The sequence below is a fragment of the Vombatus ursinus genome, unplaced genomic scaffold, assembly GCF_900497805.2.
Source record: "Vombatus ursinus unplaced genomic scaffold, bare-nosed wombat genome assembly UNPS02014173.1, whole genome shotgun sequence".
NCBI lineage: Eukaryota > Metazoa > Chordata > Mammalia > Diprotodontia > Vombatidae > Vombatus > Vombatus ursinus.
The window spans coordinates 20,112-41,673 of record NW_020953951.1 but is presented as its reverse complement, the minus strand read 5'-3'; the positions used below and the strand labels follow the sequence as shown (position 1 = coordinate 41,673).

At 44.4% G+C, this 21,562-nt stretch overlaps 1 protein-coding gene across 2 annotated transcripts; it reads right to left on the bottom strand.

Moving 5' to 3' along the window:
• Positions 1 to 1,777: 1,777 nt before the first annotated feature.
• On the bottom strand, positions 1,778 to 18,621 carry GPIHBP1 (glycosylphosphatidylinositol anchored high density lipoprotein binding protein 1). Of its 2 annotated transcripts, XM_027859879.1 has the most exons (5): positions 18,536 to 18,621; positions 17,771 to 17,977; positions 16,808 to 16,927; positions 8,624 to 8,740; positions 1,778 to 3,802 (listed from the first exon to the last, which is right to left on the bottom strand). In XM_027859879.1, exons 2-5 carry the CDS (start codon positions 17,820 to 17,822, stop codon positions 3,561 to 3,563), a joined length of 531 nt encoding a protein of 176 aa, XP_027715680.1. In that variant the 5' UTR covers positions 17,823 to 17,977; positions 18,536 to 18,621; the 3' UTR covers positions 1,778 to 3,560. The 2 variants fall into 2 exon arrangements, with proteins under 2 accessions (XP_027715680.1, XP_027715679.1); XM_027859878.1 differs by lacking the exon at positions 18,536 to 18,621 and having other exon boundaries at positions 17,771 to 18,098.
• Positions 18,622 to 21,562: the final 2,941 nt, after the last annotated feature.

The window sequence follows — 21,562 nt, the reverse complement described above, 5'->3', positions numbered from 1 at the left end:
GGTGGTGGAAGTGAGTTCTAGGTTTTCCATTGCCATTTATGATAGAGAATGACCACGTGAAAGGTCAGTGTGGTGTGGTAAAAAGAACACTAGACTTGGAACTGTAGAAGGCAACACCATTGTTCCAGTCCCTGAGGCTTAAAATCTAGGAGTCATCCTGATTCCTCCCTCTCTCTCATCCTCCATATCCAAGCTGCTGCCAAAGTCTGTTGACTTCACCTTTGCAACATCTCTTGAATAGGCCCCTTTCTCTCCTCTGATACTACCATCACTATGTTGCAGGCCCTTGTCACCTCACATTTGCATTACTATTACCACAGCCTGGGGTGGGGCAGGGTCTGCCTGCTGGTCTCTTCCCACTCTGCTTGCCATTCAGCCACCAAAGTGATTTTGTGCAGATCTGACCAAGTCACCTCCCACCTCCTGGCTCTTCTATGAACAAGACATTCCATCTGTTGCCTTTAAACATTTGCACTGGCTATTTTCCTTGGATTGAATGTTCTCTCATCATCTCTGATTCTTGGCTCCAGTGGTTTTCTTCAAGTCCCAGAACATGATAGGAGCTAGAAGTCTCCAGCATGTTTCTGTCCCCAGTTTGCTACACTAGAGACTTCAGGAAATTTCTCCTGGGGTGAGATCTGAAACTCTTCCTCTTGGTTGAGCTGAACTGTTTTGCTCCCCAGAGGAGAGCTCACTCTATTTATATTGTCTGGTCTGTATTTCCATGCATATATTTTCTCTCGTCTGTTTTTTGCTGTCAACTTGGATAAAGGGTTATCTTTGTTATTTTCTATGTGGGTTCATTGTGGAACTGGTTTTGGTGGGAAAGGGGTCAAGAAGCATTTCTTTTGCATGTCTGTGGATTTGCTTGGTTCCATCTTGTTGAATGCTAAGGCTTTTAAATAAGAATTTGCTCCTTGTGAGGTAGGTTTGATTACTTGCTTTTGTTGACAGTTTTAAATTTATGATATAAAATTTGAAATGTTATTTAATATTAATTGAATTTAATGCTCCACAGATTTGGAAGCTACCATTGTAATTTCTCTCTTTATTCTCTGATCCCATATTCTTACCAGCCCAACTGAGTCAGGAGGAACTAAAGGTCAGTTGTCAACTCATGACCACACTGATATGTCACTGCCAGGCCACAAGGGCATATGGTCCTATCACTGCTATCCCTCTTTACTCCTTGATTTGTCACAGCTTCTTCATTTGGTGTACTTAGGAAATTGATCCCTGACAGAGAACAACTTCTGGTTTATTCTCAAGCTTTAGACTCTGACCCACTTTTCTTAGGATAGTGTCTCCCTTCAGACCTTGTGATGGCTCTGATCCTGGGTATGTGTTAGGTGGGGTCACCCCTCCCTCCCATGGGTGAACTCAAGTCAACATGGTGTTGTGAATTTGGAGTCCAGGATGTGGATCTGAATCTTGGCTCCACAATCTAGTACATAAGTGATCTTGGGCATTTTATTTCTTCTAGGCCTCAGTTTTTCCCACCTGTAAAGTGAAGGGATTGTTTTTGGAAAATTGTTTGGAATTATGCAAATAAAGTCTAAATTATTAACGTCTTTTGACACAACGAGGGCCTACACCTCTCAGATGTCAATGGCATATATAACCATATATAACAAAATGTCCATAGTGGCATTCTACATGGTAGCAAGGACCTTGGAAACAAAGTGGGTGTCCATCAATAGTGGAATGACAGAATAAACCGTGGTATATGAACGTAATGGAATATTATCACTCTATAAGAAATGACAAATACAGAGAAACATGGGAAAACTTGTATGAATCGATGCGGAGTGAAAAGAGTAGAACCAAGTGAACAATATATACAATGACTACAATAATGTAAAGAAAACAACACTAAAAAGCTCCTGAAGTCATAGTAATTACACCAACTAGTCCTGGTTCTGGAGAAAGGAGGAGGAAAACATTATCTTCCTCTGAGCAGAGAGGTGGAACAGTATAAGTGAAGAGTGATGTATATACTATTACACAGTTATTTTGTGGCTTGACTTCAATTTTTCTTTGTTACAAGGGAAAAATCAATGAGGAGGTGGTATATTGGGAAATGATTCTGATATTAATAATACATAAATATGTATTGACAACTGATAAGCTGTTTTTCAGGGAATATTCTTTGTAAGTGGGTTTGTTTAGGTGTTTGCTGGATAACAGCTGTTGTGTTAAAAACAAAATATCTCCTCATATTACAGAAAAAAAAGAATAAATAAAATAGGAGTGGGGAAGTTTGGACCTCTCTAAGGTCCTTTCTAACTCTTAATTCTTGGATTCTTTAACATCTAATCTGAAAACACCACAAAGCATTTGTGCACCTCTGACAAATTTTGAAAATTGTGCCTCCAGTATGTGCTACAGCCTTCCCAGCTTTCACTGTAACATGTAGGTGCTAATTTGTCACAAAATTAATCCCTATAAGGTATAGTGAGTGGGATTTGGGGACATTAAATATATGTGCATTTATAAAAAGCGATAGGAAAGAAATGTCCTTTGTTATGACTCTCCCTCTCTGGACGTTGAATGTTACACCTTAGGCAGCTGCCTACCTTGCCTATCCCTAGTTCTGGCTGAGTCAACTGGATGAACAGCAGAGCTGGAAGGGACTTTATAATTAAAGGGGAGGAAACAGGGTTCAGAGAGGAGCAGGGACATGTCAGATGCTGGTGTCATTGGAGGGTTTGAAGGCTGCCACCTATTAAAGAAACCAAAACTTTATTATCAGAAGGTAGTACTCTAGTCCTGAAGATAGGACCACTTGGAGAGACAGGTGGGGATAGAGGAAGTAGGTGGAGGGGCAGTAAGGGCTACAATGTTCTGAGGTCCTTGGATATTTATCAAAAATGAATGGCCCAGAAGGCTAACATTTTGTCCTCCCATACCTGACCCCTGCCCAATTAGACTCTTGTTCTACGATCCCATTCCAATGTATGGCATTAGAGATGGGCAGAGTCCTGACTCCAGGATACAGAAGCTTATCTCCACGTTGTCTCTCAACATCTACACCTCTCCTCTTCCTGACAGGAAGACACAGGTAGGGAGATGCAGCAGAGACTTGAGTACAATTCATATAAGTCTGAACATTTCGGCCTGTGACCTGTTGCCTAGAGACAGACCGAGCTGGCATGAGAGAGACCCTTTTCCTTTATCGGGTCACCTCTTATTTGAGAAAGTAACAAAATCATAGAATATTAGAGCTAGAAGAGACCTTAGAACACAGAATATGGAACATGAGAACTGGAAGGGACCTGAGAACATATAACATGGAATGTCAGAGTTGGAAAGGCCCTTTAGAACCTACGCTGTCAGAGGCAGAGCTCTGATCATAAAATGGGATGTTAGAGGTGAAAATGATTTTGGTAGAACACAGCCTTCCAGAAACAAAAGGGACTGCAGAACACAGGCCTGGGGGAGAAGAGCTAGCGACTTCATGGGACAGGAGAACTCTTTCTTGGGGTGGAGTAGAATTAGGCTCGGGGCAAAGGAAGTAGGGCCAGAAGGCAGAGGGGAACTCCTGGGCAGGGGGTCTCCTTTCATAGATCTCTCCCCAGCCAGCTGCAGAGCAGCATGAACAGGGTGGTCATTCCCACACCTGTAAGGATGCCCCCACAGTTGACCTTTGAATTCGTGTCTGAGTCTCTGCCTGCCACCAACAAGGGGTTGCACATGTCAGACTGGCAGCAGTTCACGGTCACATGAGTCCCCTCTATGATCTTAGTGGCTTCTTTGCAGGTATCTGAGCACCACGCCGAGAAGGTGGTGAGGTAGTTGGAGTCTGCATAGGAAGGAGCAGGGAGTGAGAAGGCCACGTGGAGGGCTTGGGAGCTGAGGGCCTGACCAAGGCTGGATCTCCTAGGGGGAGGGTAGCTGTAGATTTAACTGGTTGTGGGGGGGACCAGGTTGAGGGTGTAGGGATGGGGATAAGGACTCAGTAATCAGGGTCTGCCACAGGACCAGGGAGTGGGCCCTGGGGGAATGATGAACTTCAAATTGACACTTTATTCTGACAGCTGTCTCCCATTATCCTTCTCAACTGGGGGTGGGAGTAGGGGATGGGGCAGTGGGAACTTCATGGAGCTTCTCTATTTGCCATATTTATCAGATGATCAAGTATATTTCTGTTCTATGGGAAGCAGGGAATCCAGCCTATTTCTGGGCCCCCTTATTAAATGGAGTGAGATCAAGGTCCTGCTTTTCATGGGACCCCATCCTCAGAAACTTCAACCCTGGAGAATAAGGGTCACACTGGGTCTCCCCCTTACTAATCTTAATCTCTCCACTCCTCCCAGGGAGGACAAGGAAGAGAGCTCACTGTCCTCAAAAATAAAGCCCCCTCCCTAACTCTTACCCCCCATCTTCACCCCCCAAGGCATGCTGCTACAAAGCTCTCTCACTGTGTGTTATTGCTACTCTCTAGGAGGTGTTTCCTTCTCTATAAAAGAAGATTAGATGAAATGTTTTCTAAGGTTCCTTCCGGGTCTGACACCCTTTAATGCTCTCTGAGGAACTTCTTCCCCTCAAAGGGTTGGAGACCAAATGTGTCCCCTTTATGAAGAAAAGTGGTAGGATTTTAAAATGGGAGCCTGGAGTGGGTAATACTGAATCCAAAGAAATGAAGCAATCATGGTAGAATCTCAGGTATCACTAAGGAAAATAGTTTTAGGGCCTGTCTTTAGGTCTTGCTAATAAAACTATGTTGAAGGCAGAAATTGTGCTTGTAATATCATTATATATAAAGATACATTCTAGTGAGAAAATCTAGGAATCCCAAGGGGGAAAATATGATATGGAACTTTCAGATGAGGATCAATGAAGGGAGAAGCAGAGGGGATATTATTATCAGAATATTATGTAGGCCACCTAGACAGAAGGATGAAATAGAGGAGGACTTTGGTAAATAGGTCACAAGGCTGTCAATGATGCATGCTTTCCTATTGAGGGGAACTTCCGTTACCCAGATACTTGTTGGAATCTTCCCCCTGTCAGATGTAGAATAGTCAACAAATTCTTGACCTACCTTAGGAATAATTTCATCCTTCAAAAAGTGAAGGAAGTAAGGAATGGGAACTGCTGTTCTGGACTAGATCCTGACCAAGAAGGAGATGTTGGCTGCTGAAGGAGAAATGATGGATACTGTGATGGAAGGTGGGATGAGAAGAAGAGGTAAGTGACCACTCTGTTACAGAGCTCAGGACACAGGAGAAGAAAATTAGCATAGTCTGAGACACAACCTAGACTTGAGGAGATCTGACTTCAAAGAGTAGACAGAGATTAGAAGAAAGGTAGGATCCACCAACCTAACATTCTGCAAGGCAAAGTATCCCAAGAGGGATGAGAAGTTTTTGCAAATGAAATTCTGAATATACAGATGTGATTCTGATGAGGAGGAAAAGAAACAGCTGCCCAGAGGGGCCTATGGAGCTACAAAAGGAATCCATCACAAGTCAAGTTTAAGAAGAAGAAGTACATGAGATGGGCAGGTAGGTAACAAGGCATGAATACCAAACAGTAGCCTCAATCTGTAAGAATAGAGTCGGGAACACTACAGGCCGGAATGAGCTAAGGCTGGTAGTCAAAGTGAAGGCAAGAAGAAGGCTCAGATGTTCTCTGGCACCTTACTCTCCCCACTCCCCAAATACTCTTCGATTTCCATCTCCTGACTTCGGACATTTTCATTGGCTGTCCCCCATGCATCCTCCTCTCTTCCTCTTGGCTTCCTTGTCTTCCTTGAAGTCCCAGCTAAAAGACCACCTTCTACGAGAAGCCTTTCCTGATCCCCTTTATTTCTAGTGCTTTTCTTCTGTTGATTATTTCCAGTGTATCCTGATTATAGGTTGTTTGCACATAGCTATTTGCATGTTCTCCTTCCCCATTAGACTGTGAGCTCCCCAAGAACAGGGACTGCCTTAGCTTTTCTTTGTATCCCCATCACTTAACACAGTGCCCAGCACACAGTAGGTGCTCAATAAATATTTATTGACTGGTTGATCTGTCCTGATCTCCTCGATGGCTAAATATTTTCCCACCTTGAAATTATTTTGCATTTACTTTTTATGTTTTGTGCTTAGCTAGCTGTCTGTGTGCCTGTTATATCTCCCTCCATTCCCTTTCCCAATAGAATGTAATCTCCTTGAAGTCAAGGATTATCTTTTATTATCCTGTGGGCCCAAAACTAACCACACAGCCTCCTGGGAGATGTAATTTTTTTAACCCTCTTTTTCTATTATGGAAGAAGATGGAGGGAACAGCATTCAACACTTGGGAGATGGCTGGCTCTTTTTAGTTGGTTTTTAAAAAATTCTTTGTTATAAAATATGACTCTCTGAGAGGCAGCTACATTGGGAAATATAGAATAGGTGATGTAAAAACAAAATATATTCATAATTTTTTTTAAAATATAAGAGAAAGATCAAAGAAGGGATAGGACCAATTATTTGGATAGATAGAATGATGACAAAAGGATGGAAATGAGAAGGCCAGATTACCTTACTCTTATTTTGCTTCTGTTTTCTTTCTCCCAAAATCTTTGGATTGGGAAAGTTATAACAATGAAGTTTAACTAGGAATTGAAACCCAAAGATGAGTGAAGAGATGGTAAAAGAGCATTGAGCTATACTTAGTGAGTTCAGGTCACCAGGCCTAGATGAACTATATTTTAGGAAAGCTAAGAAAATGGTAGATATGATTGTAGGATTTCTGTTACCAGTCTTTGAAGGATAGAAACAAGGGAACACATATTTATTAAGTATCTACCATGCGCCAGGCACTGTGCTAAGCACTTTACAAATATTACCTCATTTGATCCTCACAACAACCGGGGGATGTTCATTTTACAATTGAAAAAAAAAAAACAATTGAAAAAACAGAGGTTAACTTGCCCAGGGTCATAGTAAGTATCTAAGGCAGAATTTGAACCCAGATCTTCCTGACTCCAGGGCCCAGTGCTGTATCTACTGAGCTACCCAGCCGTCTATGATCTTTGAAAGATCATGAAAAAGAAGAGAGATATTACCAACTTGAAAAAGGGAAATATTGTACGAGTTTTCAAAAATAGGAGAATGGATATTTTCTTCAATTCCTGGCAAAGTTCTAGGGTATATTTTTTAATGGTGAAGTTTCTAAGCATTCAGAAATGGCTGGCTCACTATGAGCCAGCACGGCAGCCATCATTAAGAAAAGATCCTGTTGTACTCACCTCATATCCTTTGTGGATGTGATTACTAGACAGGTAGAATAAGGGAATATCTTAGATAAAGTGAGCATACCCTGATTTTGGTAAAACAAAGCAAAAACAAAAAACAAACAAAAAACCAAAACTTGACAAAAATCTCTTACAGTAACTTTGCCGACAAGGTAGAGAGATGTGGGTTAGATGATAGAAGAGCTATTTGGGTTTAGAATCAATTGAATGTCTGGAATCAGTTTAAAAATTGAGCCTTACTAGCATAAGATAGGGAGACATAGCCTGATAATGGATCCTTGTGTGGGAAATGTGGTGGTTTTAGTAAACTTCAAGCTCCATATAAGTTTACAGTGTGATATGACGGATAAAAAAACCAAAGAATTTAAGAAAAAAGGAACTCAGATTTGGAAAGCGATGATTACTGTCTCCTCTGCCCTGATCAGACCACTGTGTTCAGTTCTGGGCTCATCATTTTAAGAAGCATTGACAAGCTGGAATGTGTCCAGAAGAGGGCGCCCAAGATGGTGAGATGCCTGGAGACACCATATAAGACAGGGTTAAAGGAAACAAAGATGCTTAGCTTGGAGAAAAGACAACTAAGAGAATCCCCATTGTTGTCTTCAGTTACTTGAAGGGCTGTCATAAGAAATAAGTATTAGATTTATTCTGCTTGGGACCTGAAGGTAAAACTGGGACCAATGAGTGGGACAAATGTGCCAGTTTATGTCTGATGTCAAGACAAACTCCTAAAATTTGGATTGTCTTGAGAGCAGAATGGGATGCCTGGAACAGTAGTTGGAGTCCCCACATCAGAACTTCTCAGGTACAGGCTGAGTGACTTTGTATTGTGAATAAAGGGAGGGATTCATGGTAAGGTACAGATTGAACTACATGGCTTCTGAGGTTCCTTACAACTCAGATTCTATAAACCTTAATGTGCTAAAGAAATTAAAGGTATTATTACTATTACTATTACTATTATCCACCACGGCAGAGCAAGACCTTTGGGGGACCATGAGTATATGGAGAGGTCCTAGAAGATAGATAGAAAGAAAAAAAGGAAAGATATGGAGGAAGGGGTTGATAATTGCCCAGGATCATAGAATCACAGAATGATAGAGCTAGAAAGGGCCTTAGAACATAGAATGTCAGAGCTAGAAGGTCCTCAGGGGTCTTTCTTTTACAGATCACCCTTCTTTTACAGATGGGAAACTGAGATTTAGGGAGAGATAGTTTTCTCAAGACTGTGGACCTAGTCTGTGGCAGAGCTGGGACTGAAGCCCAGGTCTCCAAACTTTCAGTTCAGGGCTCTTACTAGGCTGCCTATTTAAGACTTTGCCCTGAACTCAGACTCTATTACCTTAGGAACAGTCCCTCTTTTCTCGTGTGGGTTCCCCTTCCCCCACTACTCACCTGCATTCCCTCTGGTGATGATGGTTTTGCAGAAGGTCTGAGAGGGTGCGCAGGTTTTGATCTTATTACAGTGCTCCTCAATGGACTCTGACTCACAGGTGTAGCATTCCAGAGAGCCTGGACACATAAAGGTAAGGGAAAAGGTGAGAGAAGGGAGGGAGATGTTTTCTTTGGGATGTATAGGATAAAATCCAAAACAATTTAGCTCCAATCTATCTTTCCAGTAATGTGAAATAATCACATTCCTCCCTTTTGCATTCTCTGAATAATAACCAAGGGATTAATGAACAGTTTCCTGATCTCATCTTATGTTTTCCTGCCTCTATTCATTTGCCCAGGCAGACAGTCCCTTGGGCCTGGCATTGACTCCTTTCCTCGTCTCTGCCTACTGAAAATACTCTCTCTGAACTGAAGAACTCTGAGTGCAAAGTGAAACATACTTTTTTCATTTTATTTCACGCTTTTTTCATGTTGTTGTTGTTGTTGTTGTTTTTTGCAAGATGGCTGATGTGGAATTTTTGTTTTGCATGACTATACATGGGGCAGCTAGGTGGTGCAGTGGATAGAGCTCTGGCCTTGGAGTCAGGAGGGCCTGAGTTCAAATTCGGCCTCAGACACTTGATACTTACTAGCTGTGTGACCCTGGGCAAGTCACTTAAAACCAACTGCCTCACCAAAAAAAGAAAAAAAGAAGATTATATATGTATGATTGATATCATGTTGTTTGCCTTCTCATTGGGTTGGGAGGGAGGGAGAGAATTTGGAGCTCAAAATTAAAAAAAAATGAGTCTTAAAAATTAAAAATGTAATTGGAAAATATTTAACAAAATAAAAATATAATTTTTTAAAAAGTCTTATCTCCCTTTGAAGCTCAGTTCAGTTGCCACTTTTTCTTTGAAGTCTTCTCTAATTTCACCCCCTTATCACTCTTTTACCCTTATTATATTCAATGTTGTGTTGTTATATTTATCTGTGTACATGGCATATCCCTCCTAGGAGGATGTAAGTGCCTTGAGGGACTGTCATTTTTCACTTTTGGATTCTCAGTGCCTAGTACAGTGCCTCACACTGGCCTAATACACATTTGTTAAATTGTTGAAGGAAAACATGGAGTTGAAGGAAAGCTCACTGGTGAAAAAGTAGGGAAATGGGTAAGTTGGAGTAGTCTCCTTTTCCATATATGTGGCTCATTCCTACTTCCACATCTTTGCTTTCCTAGTCAGCTTCTTCCACCACTAGCATCCCATGCTCTTCATCCTCTCCCTCTATCCAAACATTGACCATCGTTCAAATGTCATCTCCTTCAGGAAGCTTTCCTTGACTATGCCAGCACTCACTGACCTCTCCTTTCTTTGAACTCTGAGGTTCACTGTCTGAACTTGGCATCTGACACTTAGCATTGTGCTATGCATGGTCCTGTAACCTCTGATCGCCAGGGTCCCTTGACTTCTCTTACTGTAATAATAGTGAAGAGCTCAGAAGGTGTTGTCAAGGTTGCAGCTCTGTACCAGTCATCAGCTCTTCAGTAATCTCTGCCTAAGATCTCAGGCAGCTCACAGCACAGCCCAGGACATAAGACTTCTTCAGGATTGACACAGGCTTAAAGGAAGCTACCCTGCTGACAGCTCTCCAGAGATGCCTGGTTCTGTTATAAGGAAGTCCATTCAGATTTCTTCCTTTTTCTGTTGTCAACACATCTAGCTTTGTAGCCATAGTTTAAAAGGCTAGTTTAGGGAATTCTAGTCCAGAGGCCCGGACCTTTTCTGGTTTCATTTGCTACTTGTAGTAGGCAGCCTCGGGGTAGGAGAAGGAGTAGAGACCATTCTAGGACTATTGGTAGAAAATTGGTAGAAAATCTGTTGAGGCTTCCCCCTCAACAGATCAACTCCCCTTGCCTTCCTGAGGAGCTAATACATATACTTCCTGGTTCAATTACTTGATGAACTTCTACGGGACAGTGATCTTGTTGCTAAGGATGTTCCCTCCACTGGTGCTGATAGCAACTCCCCACCCCAACCCTACCTGCAGCCTTCTCATCTAGTGTGATCCTTGAACATGGCCTTTCAATAAATCCTCTAAGGAGAATCTACCCAATGTATTAGATGCCTTCCTCTGGTTCAACTGACAGAATGGGAACTCCTTGAAGAAAGGAGCAGCTAAGTGACTTAGTGGATAAAGCAACAAGTTTGGAGTCTGAGTTCAAATCTAGCCTCAGACACTTGCTAGCTGTGTGACCCTGGGGAAGCCACTTAACCTTTGTCTACCTTAGTTTCCTTGTCTGTAAAGTGTGGATAATAATAGCACCTACCTCCCAGTACTGATGTGCAGATCAAATGAAAATAATTGTAAAGCACTTAGCACAGTGCCTGGGACATAGTAGGTGCTATATAAATGTCAGCTATTATTATTATTTTTATGATTAATTTTTCATTTTTGTCTTGGTATCCAAGTGCCTAGCATGGCACCTGGGGCTTTGGAGAAGGGGTCTTGGACCTGTGATTTCATTTGTACAGGGAATTCTCAGATGAAGAAAGTCCTTTTACCAGTAAAGGTCAGCCCTTCATAGCCTTAGAGAGCTGCCTAGAACAGTGACAGTGATTTGTCCAGGGTCACACAGACTATCTGTGTCAGAGACAGAACTTAAGCCCAGGTCATTGGTCACCATGACTTTGAATCTTTCTGCCTAGCACACAGTAGGCACTTAATAAAATTTTGTTGAATTTAATTCCTTTGATATTTTAAAAAAAATTGACATTGGGATTACCTATCTATTATTCCTCATTCTTTTTTTTTTTTCTTTTCAGGCAACTGAGGTTAAGTGACTTGCCCAGAGCCACACAGCTAGTGAGTGTCAAGTGTTTGGTCTGAGGCCAGATTTGAACTCAGGTCCTCCTGGCTTCAGGGCCGGTGCTCTTTATCACTGCGCCACCTAGCTGCCCCTATTATTTCTCATTCTTGCCATGTTTGTAGCTCGCCTCCTCTTGTGATCAGACAAGTCCCTGATGTCTTTTGTATTATTTCTGTCATGAGTCATTATTTGTAGATTTGTGCCTTCCTTGCATCTAACATGCATTTGTCTGTTGCCCTTTGGTGTCACCTGAAAATTTTATTCTTCTGAGATTGTGATATTTCATGATCTATAGCCACAGGCACCACTCAGACAGTAGTGTGTGTGTGTGTGTGTGTGTGTGTGTGTGTGTGTGTGTGTGTCTGTGTGTGTGTATGTGTGTTTAAAGGGCTTTCACAGAAAGGAGTGGTTTGAGATTGGTAGAAGGGACTGCCTTGTATTATTTCATTATTTCTCGTGTGTCTTCTCTACCCAGCTATGAGTTCTCAGAGAGAGGGGCATCTGTGGAACAGTGGAAAAAACACTGGATGTAGAGTCAGGAGACCTGTTTTAATGCTGGAGCTCTGATGCCTCTTCACTGGCCTTCTTGCCTCAAGTCTCTTTCCCTTACCAACTCCAAGTTTCAACTTACCAACTTTCAATTTACCAGCTCCCTGCTCCAAGGCTCCTTCATCCTTCACTCCAATCTATCCTCTGCCCAACAATAAAAGTGATCTTCCTAAAGCACAGATCTGACCACGTCACCACCTTATTCAACAAATCCAGTGGCTCTCTATGACCTCCAGGATCAAACAGAAAATCCTCTGTTTGGCTTTTAAATCTCTGGCCCCTTCCTATCTTTCCAGCCTTCTTACATTGTACTCCCCTCCACATACTCATCAACCCAGTGACACTGGCCTCCTGGCTCTTTTTCACACAGGAGAGTCCGTCTCCTGACTCTGGGCATTTTCTCTGGCTCTCCCCCAAGCCTGGAATGTTCTCCTTCCTCCTCTCTCCCTCCTGGCTTCCCGGCTTCTTTCAAGTCTCAGCTAAAGCCCCACCTTCTGCATGGAGCCTTTCCAGATCCCTCTTAACATGAGTGCCTTCTCCCTGTTGGTTATCTTCACTTTATCCTTTATCTGTCTCTGGTCCATCCTTCACACAGATGCCCAAGTCATCTTCCTAATGCACCACTCTGATCATGCTGCTTCTTTAGGCCTCTGCTGGCTCACCACTACCTGTACGATCAAGTATTAACCTCCTGTTGTTGACCCGAAGGTGCTCCACAATCTGGCACCAAGATACCTGTCCAGCTTTATCTTATGCCACCCCCTTTTAGGGAGTTTATGTAGCAGCCAACGTGGACCACTCTCTCTCTCTCTCTCTCTCTCTCTCTGACTCTCTCTCTCTCTCTCCCCCATTCTCATGGATTGGTTTCCCTTTATTCCATTGACCTCCATTTCTGTCTATTGAAGTCCCTCTCTTTCTTCAAGGCCCAATTCAGATGCCACCTCCTTCATGAAGTCTTCCTTGATCCTTCACCCCTCACACCCACCCCAAAAGCAAAAGCATCCTCTCCTTTTTCAACCTTTTTGATTCACTTTGCCTAGACTTCTCCTTTGCCCTTATCTTTCTCCCCTTCCTCTACTAGTATTGTTTATATATCTGTCCTCCCATTAGATTGAAAAAAAAAAAAAAAACCAAACCAGGACCCAAATCATTCCCCAAGCATTTATTACAGAGCACTATCTGACGGGAGTTGCAAAGTTTAGACAAGAAATTGTCCCTCTTCTTATGGAGCTCTCAGTCTAACTGGGAAATAGGATATGCGCAAAGATTAAACTAAAACACATCATTTCTTGATAAAGATATTCCAGAAATGCTAAAACCAGGAGATAGGTTAGAGGGTAAAGTTCAACAGGTAATCACAAGGCCTTTCACACAGCAGGCATTTAATACTGTTTGTTTGTTGAATTCAATTGAACTGAAGAAGTACAGGGGCCTGCAGATAACATCAGAACAGAGCTTTCCCCAGAACAGAGGGGAAAGGAAGACAATGGGCCCTGGGAGTCAACCAGCTGGGAGCCAGCCAAATGCTTAACCCCATTCACTGCCAGGACTTAGGACAGTCCTAGGACAGTGCCCAGAGGCTCAGAGCCTTGCTGTCACGAGGAAGGAGGACACTTTTTCTTCCTCCAGATGAGGTTCAAGTTCCTCTTGTCTTGAAGGATCAAAGATTTAGAGCTGGAAGGGACCTTGGAGGTCGTCTAGATCAATCCCCCTCATATTACAGTTGAGGAAGCTAGGTCTAGGGTCACACAGCCAGTGTGATCTGAGGCAAGATTTGAACCCAGATTTTCCTGACTCTACCTATTATACCATGGGGGCTTTCTCTGCCTGCTCCTCTCCTTTATGAAAAGATTTCCCCTCTTTTTTTTGGTGGAAAAGTGGTGTCATTTAGTAGAAAGTACACTGGAGCTGGAGACAAAAGAGTCCCAGCACTGACCCTTATGAGCTGTGTGACTGTGTAAGGCTCTTAATTTTTCTGAGCTTTAGTTTTCTCCTCGGTAAAATGGGCATCATAGTATTTGCAACGAGAGAAGGGCTCTGCAAACTTTCAATTGCTGGAAGCCTTCCCTGACTACACTGCCCTCTGCTCATTTTTCTCTTTTCTAAGCTCCTGTTGCCCATACTCATTTGGACATTGAATGGAATTTCTTCTGGTCTACCCTCTTCCCACAATCTTCTTCTCTTCCTTGCCCTACCACAGACAGTACCATCCCTACCTACTCAAATCCCACTGCTCCTTGCAGGCCCAGGTCAAATGCCATGATCAGGAAACCTTCCTGACACCCCAACCCCCATTAGGAAGCTGTTTCTCTTTCTTCTGAACCTCTCCAACTCAGTGTCTGGTGCTTCCTCAGATGGTCCTAACCTTGTATTGCTTTATATTATAACTAACAGTGTCTTTGTCTCATTTTCCCATCTCAACTGCTAGCTCCTGAGGGCAGGGACTGTCTCTTCCTCTTTTCTCCCCTAGCCCAGGGCTCACAGGACTGGCCTCACATCCCTGCTTTCCTCAGCTAACCAAATGGTTCCTATCCTTTCACCAGGGGTTTTCAATCTTTTTTTATGTCCTGGACTTCTCTGGTGGCCTGGTGAAGCCTATGGACCCCTCCTCAGAATAATGGTTTTAAATGCATAGAATTAACATAGAATTTCAAAGGGAGTTAGTTAAAAAAAACAACCAAAAAAAGTTTATGGACCCCAGGTTAAGAACCCTTGATCTAATGAACATCTTCCAGAAAGCCTCCCCAAATCTCTCCAGCAGGAAGTAACTCCATGACTAGCTCTCCCACTCCTTAGCACTGTGTGTCCCTTTAATAATAATAATAATAATAATAATAAATAATGATAGCTGCATTTACATGGGCAGATAAGGTGGCACAATGTATAGAGTACCCAGCCCAGAGTCAGGAAGACCTCAGTTCAAATCCTGCTTCAGACACTTACTAGCTGTGTGACCCTGGGCAAGTCACTTAACCCTATTTGCCTCACTTGCCTTCTCTGTAAAGTGAGCTGGAGAAGGAAATAGCAAACCACTCCAGGATCTTGCCAAGAAAACACCAAAAAAGGGTCCCGAAGAGTCGGGCATGACTGAATAACTAAACGACAACAAAAGCATTTACGTAGTGCTTTAAGGGTTGCAAAGCACCATCAATATTATCTTATTTTATCTTCACAAGGACCCTAAGAGGTAGGTGCTATTATTATCCTAATTTTACAGATGGAGAAACTGAGGCAGACAGAAGTAAAGTGACTTGCCTGGGGTCACAGAGTTGATAAGTGGGGCTGCATTTGAATTCGGGTTTTTTTTTTTTTTTTTTTTTTTTTTGCAGGGTGGTGGGGAGGGAGAGGCAATGGGGTTAAGTGACTTGCCCAGGGTCACACAGCTAGTAAGTGTCAATTGTCTGAGTCTGGAATTGAACTCAGGTCCTTCTTGACTCCAGGGCCAGTGCTCTATCCACTGTACTACCTAGCTGCCCTGAACTCACCTGTACCCACCATGCCAACTAACTGCCTCTCAGTGATCTGTATCACACCCTGCCTTGGGTGTGATGTGTGTGTAGCTATGTCTGGGTAGATATATGTGGATAGTTGTATGGGTAGTCTTGTCTCTCCTACCAGACACGAGGGCAAGGAGCCTCTCCCAGCATCCTCAGTATGACAGTACTACTCAGTAAATGCTTGCTGAGTAGTTCCTTTTCCTCTGACGTGATCTTCCATCTATTCTGCGTCTATCTTGCAAGTACCTAGTTATTCATATTTTCCCTGTAGAATGTAAGTTTCTTAAAAGCAGGAATGCTTTTTGTCTTTCTTTGCATCCTTGGCACTTAGCACAGCGCCTGGCACGGGGTTGATGCTTAATAAGTACTTGATACTGGCTGACTGACTGAAAAGGACACTGAAGCTCCCTAGTCCCCTCCCTTCCTCAGCCAGGTGCCCATGGGGCTTTGCACACAGTAGGCATTGAGTAAACTACCTACTGGGGCTTAGCATGAACTTTTATATTCTCTATCTGTCCCCACCCTAGCTCTCTAGTCTCACCTGGGGTGGAGGAAGGAAGCATCCACCCATCTGCCCATCAGGGTCTCAGCCTTCGCTCTCATGAAAGGCAGCCCCTGGGTACGAGTGCCACAGTATTAGGACCCTAGGGATGGTGGGGTGGGGTGGATGGGTGGCAGGAGCTGTGCCCGGTGCCTCTGAAGGACTGTGAGTCTCTGTACGGGGAGAGTGGTTGTTTCAGTGGGTGGGAAAGTATTGATGGTTACCTTTCCAGGGCAGAAGGCCTTCCCCTTCCCCACCTCCCATCAAAGACAGCACCCTGAGGTAAAACTCCATTCACCTAATGTTTGTTCCAGCTCTGCCAAGCGGCTCACGCCACTCTATGTATCAGGTACTCTCTGCTCCAGACCAATTGAACTAAATGACACCCAGCACCCTCTTGACTCTGGACCTTTGCTTAGGCTATTTCTCATATTGGAAAGTCCTCCCTGGTTTTGCTTGTCGAATTCATATGCATCCCCTCTCAAATCCTATGATAAACAGAGATGGCCTAGGACAGATGGTGAAGGTATTAAACGTGACCTCCTCCAGGAAGCCTTCCCTCCTTCCTCACCCCTCCCCCAACCTCTGTAGACCACACATAGCTCTTCTCTGTACCCCTCTAATGCCCTGATCATGTATATTATAGTTATCTTTGCATGCGTCTTATTCCACTGTTAGGCTATAAGCTCCACCAGGTCCTGGGGGAATGGGCTGGGGTGGGGCAGGAAGGATTTGGGACAGATTTGTACCTTCATAGGGAATGTGCTTGATTTCGACTTCATCATCATCCTCTTCGTCATCATCATCCTTATAGTCATAATCCTCTTCTCTGCTTTCATCTACCGACTTTATCTCCTTCTGTTCACTCCCTGTCCCAAAGTGAGAAATCCAAGTCTCAGAGGTGAGGCATTCCCAGGGAAATTAGGTTTGGGGTCTCTAGTGGGGCCTTTATCCACACTGTTACCTGTAAGTTCCCCTTCTCTCTAGTCTCTTCACAGCTCCAGAATATCTGAGGACTCCCCATGGCTTGAACAATCCTCTGCCTGGCATTTGAGGCCCCTTACAATCTAGCCCTAACACAGTCATAGTAAAAAAGGTATTGAATTCAGAGTTGGGAAGTTCAAGCATTGTTTCTGCTGCTGATTCACTGCATAAGCGAATTCATAGCCTTCCTCTCGGCTTTCAAAACTCAGCATCAGACTCAGAGGATCATAGTGTCCTGCTATTAAGCTTTCATGGCTTAAGACCTTTGGAGCATCTTGTATTTAGAGACAGAAGGTACCTTAGAGGTCCTAAAATCCAACCCCCTCCTTTTTACCGTAAAGGAAACTGAGGACCAGAGAGGTGATTTGTCAAAGATCAGTGGCAGAACTGGGATTTGAATTCAAGTCCTCTGACTTTCAAATGCATCACTTATTTCAACTACACTGTGGTTCCTACAGGCTGGTCTAACTCTAAATAGGTTCTCTGATGACCACTTCAGCTCTCCTGGTCCTCCTGGAAGCTTTCCAGTTGGAAGCCCTAGCCCCCCTCTCCCAGGCTACCTTTCCGCATCTGCCCCCTGACTGGGGGGCAATTTTGCTCACTCCTGAGGGAGATGTAGGGTCCCTTCTGCCCTCTCTAATGGCTCTGCTCTCTGTTCTTCCCCTCAAATGAGGGCAGGCTTCTTCATATCCATCACCCCCTCCTCTAGTACCAGACCCCTCACTCACCTTGATCCAGGCATAGCAGAGCAGCCAACAAGATGGTGATAAAGACCCTCATCCCAACAGGACAGCCCTGGTAGCCCAGCTTTGTGCTCCTGATGGTGGTGGTGTGGACAGTGGGACCAAGGGACCTGAAGGTTGTCTCCTAACTGTGGCAGCGTGAGAGACGGGACGGCAGCAGGGCTCCCAAGGTCTTTGTGGTGCTCAGCTGGGCTAAAGGATGCCAGAGAAGGATGGGAAGGGGTGTTGGATCGATAGACAGGCTCAGTTCCCCGCCTGACACAATTGTTTTCCCCTTTCTCTGAACACCAGCTCTGGTCTTGGCTTGGTATCTATCACGTTTCTCTTCCTTCCCATTCCCCCAACTGGACCCTGGGGGATGCTGGAGGTCAGAGGGGAAATGAAGAGAGGAAGAAGAAACCATTCCGGTCCTAAGAGGTCAGCCAATTCCAGGACTCTACTTCCTGTCCACCTGTCTCCCATTCCCTCAGTAACCATCAGTTAGGTTGCTCAGGACCCCTCCCTCCCCACCCAGGGCACCATCCTTCTGAAACAGAATGCCACAGGGGAGTTCAGCCGATGATAATTCAGTTAGGTTGTACTAGATAAAAATCTGATAGTCCAGTTTTTCATTGCCACTCACATCATTCTGATTTATACTTAATTACTTTAATGCACGGCGGCCATAAGCAGCCAGGTCACAGAACCACAGAGCACACATCGTCATGCCTCTACAGGGACAGAATCTCTATAGCCAGTCCCTGCACTCACCTGCTCTTAAGCTCCTCGGCCAGAGTATTATTCCTGAATGTTCTGCCCCTGGGGTCAATCTCTGCTCTCAGCAGCTCTCCCTTTCCCCTGTAAGGGACACTCCCTTATAAAGCTGTGGCTACTGTCTCTCCTCATCACTCTCTCCTCCCACACAGAATATACACTCAGCACAACAAACTTCTTCCACGCTGCTATGTCCACAGGACCCAGGCCAGGCTCCAGCTTCTTTATGCCACATCCACTGCTGACTTTCTGACAACCCCTAAAGGTCCCTTGCACAACTTCAGTCACTCACTCTCTTCCCTCCCACCTCTCACCCCCTGCAATGGCAGTAACTGCACAGAGATAATCCTAGGTCTAGGGTAAATGACTTGCTTAAGGCTATACAGATAGTAAGAAGCAGAGGCCACACTTGAACCCAGGACCTCAGATTCTAAATGTAGCATCTTTTCCATTGCACCATGGTGTGGGGCATATGTTAGGAATTTCCATCTTCCAGTTGCTGCCCCTGCGCCTTTCTTCCTCTCTTGGCCTTCAGTACCCCAAGCACCTGACACCATCTACACCTGGGAGCCAGGAGCAGCCTTGTCCAGAGGGTATGGGAGAAAGAGCTCAAGCTTGGGACTCAGAAGACTTAGGTCCCAGGTTTAGGCACTTTGGAACCTAGCATAAAGTAGCTTTTGTACTCCGGATCTCAGTTTTCTCATCTGTAAAATAGGCATAATAATCCCTGCCCTGCCTACCTGCCTCATGCGGCTGTTAGGAGGGTCAAATGAAGTAAGGAAGAGGAAAGGATTTTGAACAGAACACAGCTCCCTTCAAGGCTGTCCTGTAACCCCCTGCCTGACCTTGCCCTGCTGTAAAATGAGGTTGTCTAAGATTCCATCCAATGGTCTATGAAATTCGGGGAAAGTTTGCGAGGCATCATTAATCTTCTACCCCAGTGGGGCTCTTGGTTGCATAGGGTTGGGCTGGTTGTGTCTGGCCCAAGGACAAAGATCGGAGCATCCCTCTCATGCCAGGCTACAGATGGGCTGGGTGGGGTGAGCGGTTCAGGCCTCAAGTCCTTCCACTGGGTAGGGAGTCAGAAGACCAACTTGGTTCTATGTTCTAGCTTGGAACCCACTAGCTGTGTGACCAGGGGCAAGTTACTGTCATTTCTTTAAGCTTCTGGCTCCTTACCTATAAAATTCGGGTAGGGATCCTTGTACTCCCTGCCCCACAGGGTCCTTGTGAGGAAAGAACATCCTACACCCATTGACTGCTATGGAAATGGAGATGGGGGTGATGTAGGAGGGTTACTTCCTTTTCCCACCTCTATGGAAAGTCTAGAATCATAGAATTTTAGAAAATAATAGCTAACAATAATAACAGCTAATATTTACATAGCACTTACTATGTGCCAGGCACTGTGCTAAGCACTTTACAATCATTCTCTCATTTGACCCTCACAACAACCCTGAGAGATAGGTGCTGTTATTATCCTCATTTTACAGATGAGGAAACTGAGGCAAACAGGGTTAAGTGAGTTGCCCAGGTTCACACAGCCAATAGGCATCTGTTCAGACCACATCTGGTGCCTGTTTTCTTCTGGATACCCCATTTTAGGAAGGGCATTGATAAGTGGGATGTGACCACTTATCAGTTAGGCTGTGGAGGAAAGGTCTGGGGGGCTCGGAGAGGCAAGAGGGAGGGTAGTTATGGGGTCAGGAGTAGGTGGGAAAGGTACTTTAGCTATCCAACTGTGAGACCCGGTTTCCTCAGCCAGTTTAAAATAGCCATCAGGAAAGTACCTCAGGCGTCCCCCCACATCCCCGGCCCTGACCTTGAGCAGATTTCTTCATTGTGTGAGGGGCCTTTCTTGCCCTGAAGACTACTCAAGGGATTACTTGGCAGCTTCTGAGCTTCCTCTGAAGGCCCTGCAGTGCTGGGGGTGGGGGTGAACCACAGAGACAGAGGGATCACAGCAAGGGCCTTAAGGGTCAACTAATCCAACCCCCTCATTTTGCAAATGGGGAAACTGAGGTATGGTTCAAGTTCTGGGTTAAAGATTTCTGGGCAAATCACTTAGCCTTTCTAAGTCTTACTTTCCTTATCTATAAAATGGGAAAAATAATAATCTCACTATCTTTCTCTCAGAGTCATTATGAAGAAAGCACTTTCTTCATAATCTTAACAACTTTCAAACATTAGAGCAGTGTGAATAATAACTAATAAGAATAAGAATAGAGCCTTCATTTGCTGTGGGTCGCTCCCCAGCATGCCACCCCTACTCTATGAATCTGCTCCATTTCCTCCCCTCTCATCCCTACCTGACCTCGTCCTGCTGTAAAATGAGGTTATCTAAGATTGCCTCTAAGACTCTATCCAGTTCCAATGGTCTATGAAATTTGGGGAAAGTTTGAGGGGTGTCATTAATTTTCTACCCCAGTGGGGCTGTCAGTTGCATAGGGTTGGGCTGGTTGAGTCTGGCCCAAGGACAAAGATTAGGGAAGCCCTCCTATTTCTTTAGCTATGGCTGGTAGAACAGGATTCTGGGCTGGACAAACTCCCTGGAGAGCACAGATATGATCTGCCAGTGGTGATGCTGGTGAATCAGTGACTTATGAAAATGATAAAACCTCAAGGTTTACTTTCCATCTTTATCTCATCAGATCCTCTCAAAAAGCCTGGAAGGTAGGCGCTCTAATTATCCTCATTTTATAGATGAAGCAGAGGGTCAGTGACTCATCCAGGACTACACAGCTAGTAGTAGGTGTTTGAGGCAGAATTTGAAGTCAGGTCTTCCTAACTCCATGTCCAGCACTCTATCCACTAAGAATGGGGTGAATTGCTTTCCCCCCAAAACTTCCTTAGGTCTCATTCTTTCCCCTCACCCTGCTTCCTTCTTACCCCTGAATGGGATGGCTCAGAGGGACACCAGAGTCATGGAGATCTGGACAACTCTTTGGTGGGGATGCCTTGCCTAAGAATCCCTGATAGATAGATCCATCCACCTTGTAAAGGGCTCTTTCTTTCCTCTTCTCT

Bases quoted from the DNA above. Each gene is read 5' to 3' on its own strand.
- GPIHBP1 (XM_027859879.1), bottom strand. From the start codon at position 17,822: ATGAGGGTCTTTATCACCATCTTGTTGGCTGCTCTGCTATGCCTGGAT. The intron at 16,928-17,770 runs GTGAGTGAGGGG...ACTTTGGGACAG, and splicing joins TCTGCTATGCCTGGATCAAG to GGAGTGAACAGAAGGAGATA. The intron at 8,741-16,807 runs GTACAAATCTGT...TTATGTGTCCAG, and splicing joins CAAGCACATTCCCTATGAAG to GCTCTCTGGAATGCTACACC.